The 11,428-nt window shown below is 39.3% G+C and overlaps 1 protein-coding gene across 1 annotated transcript in view; it reads right to left on the bottom strand.

Annotated features, from left to right (window-relative positions):
- The window catches only part of PCLO (piccolo presynaptic cytomatrix protein), a 274,100-nt gene that overhangs the window by 242,047 nt on the left and 20,625 nt on the right, over nt 1-11,428 (bottom strand). The window contains 1 exon segment of the mRNA XM_014455816.2: nt 2,069-3,475. Coding sequence (XP_014311302.1) covers nt 2,069-3,475 — 1,407 coding nt within the window.

Raw genomic sequence — 11,428 nt, 5'->3', positions numbered from 1 at the left:
AGAGTTAAGTTCCTACAGCATATTTCTGGTCACAAAAACACTCACCTAACTTCTAACTAAAGACCCAAAATACTCCTAATATTAAACACTGAAATAAATGTGAATTATACATACATTTGAGAAAGAGTAATAAAAGTAGATAAGACAATGATTTTCCAGTCATTGAGGGTTGTAGGGAGCTGGAGCCCATCCCAGCTCAGAGTGCAAGGTGGGGCCCACCCTGGACAGAACATTTCCATCACAGGGCACACTTACACACACTCACACTCACTCAGACTGGAACATGTCAACACGCCACTTCACCTAATGTGTACCTCTTTGGGACCTGGGAGGAAACTGAAGGCCTCAGAGAAAACCGACAAAGACATAGGGAGAAGGTGCAAACTCCACTTCTCTAGCCAGGAATCATTTTTTTTTTTTCCTCATCAACATTATAACGAAAGGACGTTGAATGAAGCAACATTATTGAGAACCTGCTTACTGGGAAAACCAAAATTTCCTCTTCATGAATATTCAACCAAAGGCAATTCTTCTCAAAATATTACTGTAAGTAACAATTATAGTTGTTACTACTCATGACACTGAAAGAAACCAAATTTTACCTGCTTTTAAAATAAACCTTAGTTAACATTATTCATCACAGTTAAAGAGAATAAAAACCTGCTTAAGTCTGTAAAGACAATATTTTCAAACAGTGTTAATAATATCAAAGCAACCTAATATCTTTCAAAGGTGAAAAATTAAAATATTGTATGGTGTATTCTTAAAAAAAAACAACTTGAAAACAACAGCAAGATTTTCTAAAGTTTTTTTGTATAGTTGCTAAAAATCGGTATCATTTCTCATTCCAATCAATTACAAAATCAAGGAGAATGAAATAAAATAATCCCTAAGTATTTTTGATTTGTATAAAAACAATGAACAACTATTTAAAGTTCAATCCCAAAATTATTGTTAAAACATTGTTGTTACTTATCTAAGATAGCAGCTATCATTTAACCCGTCAGTTTCCAAAGATCCAAAATTCTAAGAGCCCTAACACATTACTAAGGCTCATAGATTCATTCTTTTATAACTGTACTAGAGGATTGGTGCATGAAAATTCATGCACTCGAGGGGGGGAACACTAAGGGAGGGCAATGGGCCTAAGCCGTCAGTCGGACAGCCTTAATGCTGCCGCGAAGGCAGGAGAGGCTCCCACCACCACTGGTGCGCTGGCCAGCCATGAGCCGGCTTCTGGCTGAGCAGTGCTGCCCCTGTGGAAGTGCACCAGGGGGCAACTCCCGTGTTGAGTGTTTGCCCTCTGGTGGTCAGTGCGCATATAGCATCAGGTCATTCTGCAGTTAGGGTCAATTTGCATACTACCCTTTTATTATATAGGATTAGGTAGAAATTGGCTGTGTGTTTTTTAGTCATTTACTTTGTGGAAAAAGTTTTCTTGTTGCTCCATTAAAAAAATTCCCTTATATTAGTCAGTTAAATCCATATTTTTTCTTTCCATAGTTCTTAATAAAATAATTTATTATATTTATGCCAAATAACAGCTCAAACAGAACTATCAAAAGGTCTAGACATAATATATTTGAACTGATATTTTCTAGTAGACAATAATATTCCCTTAACAAAGTTCTTAACAATTTTTGTAAATAATAGATCTCATGTTTTGTAAAATAACAGATCTGCAACCAATCAAACTTCTTTTTTTATTAAAGAAAGTGGAAGGATTAGAAAGATGGGAAATAATAAATTACTTCTCTTATTTGATGTTTACAGGTGAAGACCAGACAGTCCTCCAAAGCTATAGGTGGTTAATTCATAAAGGATTGGGATAGTTGTATTTTAAGTTCTCAGCTTATATCATCCTCTTACTTTTGGTGCATTAACCCAGAAAAGTATAAATTACATAAACTTTTTTAATAAGTACGTAAACCTATAAAAAGTAATTGAAACTTCTTCTAAGGTATCAGTATTTATTTGCTTTCTTTTTTTTGCTCAGAAATTTGACTACCAAATATTTCAGAATGAAGACAATCATCTCACATCTATATGTAATAGAAATATTGCTTACCTCAGTCAAGTGTGGTGTAGGGTTAAATCCACAGAGATTACACACTTGATGCTTGCACTCGGTGCAAGTGTTGAAATTAGGAGGCTCCGTAGAACCTATGTTGAGTTCAGTTTTGCAGAGAGGACAGGCTGATTCTGGTTTAGGGGGTTTCTCCAGTTTGGGGGGAAGGGCAGCCTTCGGAGGCTCAGCTGTTGAAGGTTTGCCATCCTTGATAGGCTGAGGCTTCTTTTCTGTTTCTGTTCTTTTGACTGTTGAAACTTGCTCAGCTTTGGGCTCTAATTTCTCAGCTCCTGGGGCTTTCGTTTCCTTTTTCACAGGTAGAACCTTTGCAGGTGCTGGTGGTACCTGACCTGTAGACTTGGGTGGCCCCTGAGAAGGAGGCGGCTGTGCAGGAGGAGGGACTTGTTTTGCTGGGCCCCCGGGCCCACTTTGTGGATGAGATCCCGGCTGGCCTGCTGTGGAGATTAAATTTGATGCCTGGCTGAAGATGGATGCTCCAAACCCGAAGAGCTTCCCAGTCATAGTTTCTTGAGGAGTGGTGGGCTGTGATTTAGGAGCATCAGTAATACTTCCCAGATTCAGGCTGAAACGCCTTGACTGCTCCTGAGGCTTTGGTGGCTGTGGAGATGGGGGGGCAGTTTGGCCAGGGGTAGGTCGTGGGCCGGAAGGTGTTGGTGACCCTTTTGGCACAGGCTTGGCATCTGGCTTAGGGCTGATTTTCGTTTGTGCTTTCTTGGGTTCTTCCTTCTTTTGAACTGGATCCACTTGTTTTTTACCTTTGCTCTCCATACCGGGCCCAGGTTGTGATATAATTTTCGAATCTGATGCAGGTCGAGGTATGACTTTAGAATCGAATGGGGTGACTTTTTCTCCAGTTGGTGGGAAACTCTGTGAAGGTTTGGCAGAGTCTGTTTTCAGAGGAGGAGTTGTTTTCTCTTGATCCTGGGATTGTACTTTGGAGCTTGGAATATCAGGTTTTGTTGCTGTTGACGATGAAGACACAATGTCTGTGGCTGGCTTTGCCATCTTGGGCTGCTTTGGTTTATCATCAGCCATGGGGCCCTTGGCCAGCTCGGATGGGACAGAAGGCTCTTTGGGAGTGGCTGGCTTGGGTGAGGATTCTGCCACATGAGGCTGCTTGGCCGTGACAGGGGGAGAACCGTGAAGGGTTGGTTGTTTGACAAGAGGTGGAGGCTTTTTAGACTCAGGTGCCTTTGAGATATCCTGTTTGGGTACAGTATCCTTCTTTGGAGAAACCTGCTGTGACTGTGGGGATGGTTTGCTCACCACTGATGCAAGAATACCTGCAGCTGTCTTCGGTTTGGGCTGGGGTGATGACGGAATTGGAGCCAAGTCACCTCCTAGAGCTCTTTGCATCTGACAGTTTAAACAGAGCCACTCTTTTACCTAGAAATAAAATAAAACAACAGTCACTGAGATAAAAACAATGTGAAAACATTTTCAAAATGCATGGTATCATCTGAAACTATGTCTCTCATCAAGGAAAACATAAAAGATCAAATTATTTTAATTAAATAATATTCAAGTAATTACCTTAAAATGTAATTAATGAACCTCAGAGACTTAAGCACTCTTATTTTTTAAGGAAATATAAGAGTAAAAATCAACAGAGTTGTATTTTTTTTCTAAAGTTAATTTTGTTATTCTTCACCTTTGTTTTACTCAAAGTTTTATTACTCCCAGAAATAAGAAAGCAAGTATCATAAAAAATAAATTGTAATATATATTAGAGTCCATAAATCAGTTATGTTAGATACTTTCTCTATTGATGGTTCATAACAGATTTTAGTTATACAACCCAGAGTAGGCTTGTCAAATTATTAACACATTGCTAATTTCCTAAATTAGCACAGCATTACTTCCCCCTCCAAGGAGACATAATCAAATGTGTGAAAAACAAAACTTGTTAACCATGCTGGATTAAAAAGAGAACATTCTCTGTTAACAAAATATAGAAAAAATAATGGCATCCCCTCCCATCAAATTAGCCTAAATAGCATGGTCTAATAGAGAAAATATTGTTTCCTTTGAATTTTCTGAATATACTGGAAACTGCAATGTAAGGAATACAAGGAAGCAATATTCTTATTTGACTGGCGAGATACATATACAAGTGAGATATACATCACACACACACACACACACACACACACACAGAAGCGGTTGGAAAAAAGAATTTATTTTTTATTTTCAGCATTTTTAGGAGCATCTATACCTACCCCCTAGTATGGTATGTAAAGTGGGTGTGGTGTGTGTGTGTGTATACACACACACACACACACACACACACACTAGGGACCCGGTGCACGAAGATTCATGCATGACGGGGGTGGAGGGGGGATCCCTCAGCCCAACCTGCACCCTCTCCAATCTGGGAGTCCTCAGGGGAGCCCTCTCCAATCCGGGAGTTTCTGTCTGTCTTTGCAATCATATGAGCGACTTGTCTGAGACCCCCAACCCAGTTTGGTTTGTGGCTCACAGAATAATAGAGGCATTTTGTTTTTCTTTGCTCCATTGGTGGAGATTTCCTGGAAGTTTTAGGATATCTTCCCTTTAATTTTTTCTAGACACTCTGATTTTACTTATGTCTCTCACCTTTGCTTTCCCTCCATCCCCAACCGCAACAGTAACTTGCTCCAGGCTCACTTTGCTCTAGTGCAGCAGTTCTCAACCTGTGGGTTGCGACCCCTTTGGGGGTTGAACGACACTTTTACAGGGGTCGCCTAAGACCATTGGAAAACATATATAATTACATATTGTTTTGTGATTATTCACTATGCTTTAATTATGTTCAATTTGTAACAATGAAATTGGGGGTCACCACAACATGAGGAACTGTATTAAAGGGTCGCGGCATTAGGAAGGTTGAGAACCACTGCTCTAGTGTCTAGGTGAACTACGATTCCCAGCATCCCTGGTGCTCCCTGCGCTCTGGGCTTCCGCTTCTGGTCCTGGGGCTGCCACCAAAACTACTATTCCCAGAATTCCTGGTGCTCCCACTCTCGGTTTTCCCTGACCAAGGGAGCCACATCTCCCCAAGCCTCTGGCTCTCCTGCTCTGCTCTCCATCCAGTGACCAAGGGAGCTACATCCCCCTAAGGGAGAGACCTAGGGAGCGACTGAGGGAGCCACATCCCCCCAAACTGCCTGCTTTCCCACTCTGCTCTGTGTATGCAAATTACCCGCCATCTTTGTCAGGTTAATTTGCATACTCACTCCTCATTGGCTGGTGGGCATGGCTGGTGGGCATGGCTTGAGCATAGCGGAGGGACGGTTAATTTGCATGTTTCTCTTTTATTATATAGGATATATACATATATATGTATAAGTATAGGTATAGATGCTCTTTTCAAATCACATCCAATGTGAAAAGGAGATGTTGAAGTTGGTACTATATAGTTTAGGACAGTGATGGCGAACCTTTTGAGCTCGGCGTGTCAGCATTTTGAAAAACCCTAACTTAACTCTGGTGCCGTGTCACATATATAAATTTTTTGATATTTGCAACCATAGTAAAACAAAGATTTATATTTTTGATATTTATTTTATATATTTGAATGCCATTTAACAAAGAAAAATCAACCAAAAAAATGAGTTCACGTGTCACCTCTGACACGTGTGTCATAGGTTCGCCATCACTGATTTAGGAGATAATTTAAAAGTACCTATGTTTAACATTACCTTTTTAAATTCCAAAATAATATATGCTTACTATATAAAATTTTAAATAGTACCAAAGTAATTTAGAATGGCAAACTCTACATGATACAATCTCTCCAACCAAAGTAACCAATGTTACTAATTTAACACTGAAATCTTTGTATAGATTTCTATGTGTTAAAAAAGTAAATATATGGAGCACAGATACCAGATAAGTTTTCCTCCATATAAAATCGTGAAGTGTTATTCAGCTGGTAAACAACATACTCTTTATTTGCAAATAATTTCCTTTTGAAAAGAAATTGAATAATCACTAAACTTTTATTTGTAATATGACAGTTTATAGTTAAGCTTTTTTAATGGGAAAAAAACTATAATGAATATTTTTCTTAATCATTAAAATGGCTTTAAAATTTTAAAAAGCACATTGAAATTATTTAAACTCATACACCTATATAAAAAGCCTTATTTTGCAATTTCACGGAGAGCAAATTTTTATTTGAAGGTTAAAGGAGATTTAACTCCAACTGACATGTTATATTTCTATTTAAAAATCTGTATCAAAAAGTAGAATTAAAATGTTTATTAAGTATGAGTGAGTGATAGGGGTGTTTACTACATTTTTTCTCAATATGGGTGTTGAATACCTATGCATATTTTTATCTTTACCTTTCTATATGTTTGAAACATTTCACAAAATAACTTCATATATATATATATATATATATATATATATATAGTAGCGCACATACCATACACACACACACACACACATATATACATACATATATACATATAATATACATATGTACATCCCAAAACATAATCAAGCAATTGCTACTTATGCAAGTACCATGAATAAAGTGAGCTAGAATGTAAGGAAACTTTCACCTCATTTTGTCTCCTTCTTGATGGAAGGAAATTCCTCTATAATTATGCATCTACCCACTCAATCATCTCCCATTTCCCTTACTGTCAATGTCAATTCTACTGTTCTATTATTTATTTTTCTTCTTCCACAGCTTTCAATGATACATCACTTCATAATCATGCAGCCAGGCAACACAGAAGAAAATATAATTAAAAGCATAATTCTTTACCTATACTCTATTACTCACATAAATAATAATAGGGTAATACGCTAATTCAGCCGTGGGCAAACTACGGCCCGCAGGCCGGATCTGGCCCATTTGAAATGAATAAAACTAAAAAAAAAAAAGACCTTTTATGTAATGATGTTTACTTTGAATTTATATTAGTTCACACAAACACTCCATCCATGCTTTTGTTCCAGCCCTCCGGTCCAGTTTAAGAACCCATTGTGGCCCTCGAGTCAAAAAGTTTGCCCACCCCTGCGCTAATTAGACCAGACATCATTCCGGACGTCCTTCCTGATGAAGCCAGGGCCAGAGGGAAGCCAGCCCAGGTCCCGGGTGCCTGCCGGTGGCCAGAGAAGGGAAGCAGCCCAGGTCCTGGGTGCCTGCCGGTGGCCGGAGGAGGGAAGCAGTTCGGATCCTGGGGTCCGAAGAGAGCCAGTGCCAGCAGCTGGGAGAAGGAAGGCCTATTCTTGCATAAATTTTCATGCATCAGGCCTCTAGTTTTCCTATAAAATATTATGTGAGATCTGCATCCACATTAACCACTTTAACTTACAAATGCCTAGGGTCAGTGACTTTCATTATATTTAAACTAGAGGCCCGATTCACAAAATCTGTGCAAGGGGCTTGCCCTTGCAGCCACGGCAGCTTGCCTCAGCCCTCACAGTCCTGGCTTCATCCGGAAGGTTGTCCGGAAGGACATCCAGAAGGTCATTGGCCTGTCTGATCTAATTAGCATATTATACTTTTATTATAGTTAAATTACTACTATTCTTTTTGACAAGTGTCAAAGCAAAGGAGATGCCAAATTTATTCATTTCTTTATTCAAATATTTAAGATATATGATCTTCAATGTTCCTCCCCACTGCTAGAATAAATTGTCTATAGTTATCCTATATAATAAAAGCCTAATATGCTAAATGTCCGGTCATCCAGTGGCCGTTCAACCAATCAAGGCAAAATATGCTAACAATATGCTAAGGCTGCTCAACCTCTTGCTATGACGTGCACTGACCACTAGGGGGCAGACGCTCCGACCGGTAGTTTAGCTTGCTGCTGTGGTCCAGCTGATCAGGACTGAGTGAGACGGGCCAGACATGCCTTGGAGCCCTCCCAAGGCCCCTCCCTAGCTGGCCAACCTCCTGCGTCCCTCTCCAGCTCCAATTGTGCATCGGTGGGGTCCCTCGGCATGGTCTGCGCCCTCTTGCAATCCAGGACCCCTTAGGGGATGTCGGATAGCCGGTTTTGGCCCAAACCTGCTCAACTCAGGAGCTTCCCCCTAGTGGTCAATGCACTCCCACAGGGGGAGCATCACTCGGCCAGAAATTGGCTCACAGCTGGCGAGCATAGTGGTGGTGGCAGGAGCCTCCGGGGAGTGGGCCTAAGCCTTCAGTCAGACATCCCCCAAGGGCTCCCAGACTGTGAGAGGGTGCAGGCTGGGCTGAGGTTCTGTCCCCCTCTCAGCCATCTGAGTTAAAATTTCTGCCATATTGTACCTGCATTCTCAATTATTACTCATGTGTCTATACTGCTTATGAAAGGTAATTTCCCAATCTTTCATATGTCCAGGCCACTGTCCCTCATTTGGTCCTCCTTGTCATTTCTCAAATACCTTATAACTCCACCAAATATACACTGTTTAAAACAAACCATCGAAGGGGTTATCTTTACTTCCCCTCAATCCTCATCTCCAATAACTGTGAAATAAAGTTTAGTTTTTGTAACAAATTCAATATATAAAATTGTGTTAGTGTTCTTATGCAAGCACTTACATAATTCTATATCCAGATCTGTACCCACAAAGGCTGTGAGCAACAAATGGTAAGGACTTCCTGGCAATGTGGTCTTTCTATTGATCCCAGGGTATAACTGACCCATAAAGCATTGTAGGTGTTCACAAATATTTTTTGAGTTGATTTGAATTAAGTAAATTAATTGAAAATGTTTGTGCTTTTCAATCTACAGCATTTCTGTGTTTACTCTGCTAATTCCCACTGTTTACCCACCCTGAATGACAGGCTTCTGCCCTCATTTTCTGGTTACATGCCATTCTCCCTAGAACCCTAGTCGACATCTCTGCCCATGGTCCCGCTTTGATGCAAACTGAAAGAGTCCTCCTTAATCACCATGCCTGCTAACCATATTTTCCTTGCCTGGAGAAAATTACTGCCTTGTTTTCTCCTAAAATTAAATGTTTATCTCTAACTCTGAGCAGAAATGAACCTGAATTTGTTACCATCATTGCCTTAAACACTTAACTGCCAATTCCATCTAGTACCCATGTCTATGATACAGTTGGTTTCCCTAGGTCTGCATGATTGGTCTTCATTCCACTGTAGCCATGAATGAGGATCTTAAAAGATTTTAGTCCTTATCACTTCTTCCCCATGCCATAATTCGCAGAAGCCTTCAATCCATATTTCATGAACAACTTCCCAGGTCACCTGTCACAAGTAGCACCCACTCCCTAAAATTATGCTCTAATTAGGTCTAATTATATTGCACTCTAATCATCCACAACCATTTGAAATATTATGAGATAAATAGAAGAAACAATACTAGGGAAGCCTACAACTGGATCATGTGTCCCAGAAGAACTCTTACCTTCAATATACAAGCATTAAAATGAAAAATTTTAACTGTACTAGATAAATATGTTATGCCTCAACTATTGCTAAAATTTAGGGTTCATATATTAAGGAAAAATAGTCATTTTTTGCTTTCTCTGCCCTAGTTACAGAAAGTGCATAAGTAAAATAGAAAGTGAATAAATAGAATTCAAGGTCTGGAGACACAATTGTTTAATGAGCTACTCTATTTCAATTAGCTCTAATGGAAAGGAACAAAAGAAAGGCATAAGGTTATTCATTCAGTCTTCTGACTTAATATGCTACAAAAATGGAGTTAAGAGAGTGGTCAGCCAGGATTTCTGCTCATTCAGAGGTCTCTGTGTTTTATAAGATAGACCTGCATATAATTTCTATAACACATCTCCCTGTTTAATCCAATTCCCTTTTGTTATGTATCAGAGCTGTAAAATATAGTATTACAACTTTCCTGGCTAAGGCCTTTGCTGGATGAGAAATATCTTATTTACAGCTGTTTGGAGAGGTACCACTTGCACTTTTAATTGTGAACTTCACATATAGAATTTTAATAAATGGTGACACTTTTTTAAAAATATCAAAACTATTGATTATTAAAAAATGGAATCCAAAGGCAACAAAATCTCAGACATATGCCGAAGCAATTTCTTCACTGATACTGCTCCCTAGGGCATTGGAAACTAAAGAAAAAATAAACAAATGGGACTACATCAAAATAAAAAGCTTCTGCACAGCAAAAGAAACCATCAACAAAACAAGAAAGCCCACTGCATGGGAGAACATATTTGCCAATGTTATCACCGATAAGGGTTTAATCTCCAACATTTATAGGGAACTCATACAACTTAACAAAAGGAAGATAAACAATCCAATCAAAAAATGGGCAAAGGATTTAAATAGACACTTTTCAAAAGAGGACATTCAGAAAGCCAAGAGACATGCTCATGAAAATATGTTCAAAGTCACTAATCATCCCAGAGATGCAAATCAAAACAACAATGAGGTATCATCTCACACCTGTCAGAATGGCAATCATCAACAAATCAACAAAGGACAAGTGCTGGCGAGGATGTGGAGAAAAAGGAACCCTCATGCACTGCTGGTGGGAATGCAGACTGGTGCAGCCACTATGGAAGACAGTATGGAGTTTCCTCAAAAAGTTAAAAATGGAACTCCCATTTGACCCAGTGATCCCACTTCTAGGAATATATCCCAAGAAACTAGAAACACCAATCAGAAAGGATATATGCACCCCTATGTTCATAGCAGCACAATTTACCATAGCGAAGATATGGAAACAGCCTAAGTGCCCATCAGCAGATGAGTGGATTAGAAAACTGTGGGTACATCTACACAATGGAATACTATGCTGCTGTAAAAAAGAAGGAATTCTTACCATTTGCAACAACATGGATGGAACTGGAGAGCATTATGCTAAGTGAAATAAGCCAGTCAATGAAAGAAAAATACCACATGATCTCACTCATTTATGGATAATAAAGACCATTATAAACTGATGAACAAAAATAGATAGAGAGGCAGAGCAGCATGGAACAGACTGTCAAACTATAGCGGGAAGGCTGGGGAGGGTTGGGGATGTGGGGGGTAAGCGATCAACCGAAGGACTTGTATGCACGCATATAAGCATAACCAATGGGCACAAGACACTGGGGGGTAGGGGAGGCCGGGGAAATGTCAAGGGGAGAAAAAAAGGAGATATATGTAATACTCTTTGTAATACTTTAAGCAATAAAATAAAATTTAAAGAAAAATTATATCCTGAATTTTAAGAGGATGTCTTCAGTAATCATTCAACAGAGTTAACTCAAGACACCTAAGCAATAAGGTGAATTAGCAAATGTGGGGTTCCAGAATTAAAGCATATTCCTATTCAGAACTTCAAAACAGATAGGAAGCCTCTCAAAAAAAAAAAAGTCCAGATAGTTTAATGACTAACATCTACCCTTCAATATGCT

The sequence above is a fragment of the Myotis lucifugus genome, unplaced genomic scaffold (assembly GCF_000147115.1).
Source record: "Myotis lucifugus unplaced genomic scaffold, Myoluc2.0 scaffold_51, whole genome shotgun sequence".
Taxonomy (NCBI): domain Eukaryota; kingdom Metazoa; phylum Chordata; class Mammalia; order Chiroptera; family Vespertilionidae; genus Myotis; species Myotis lucifugus.
This window is presented reverse-complemented; position numbering and strand designations above follow the sequence as displayed.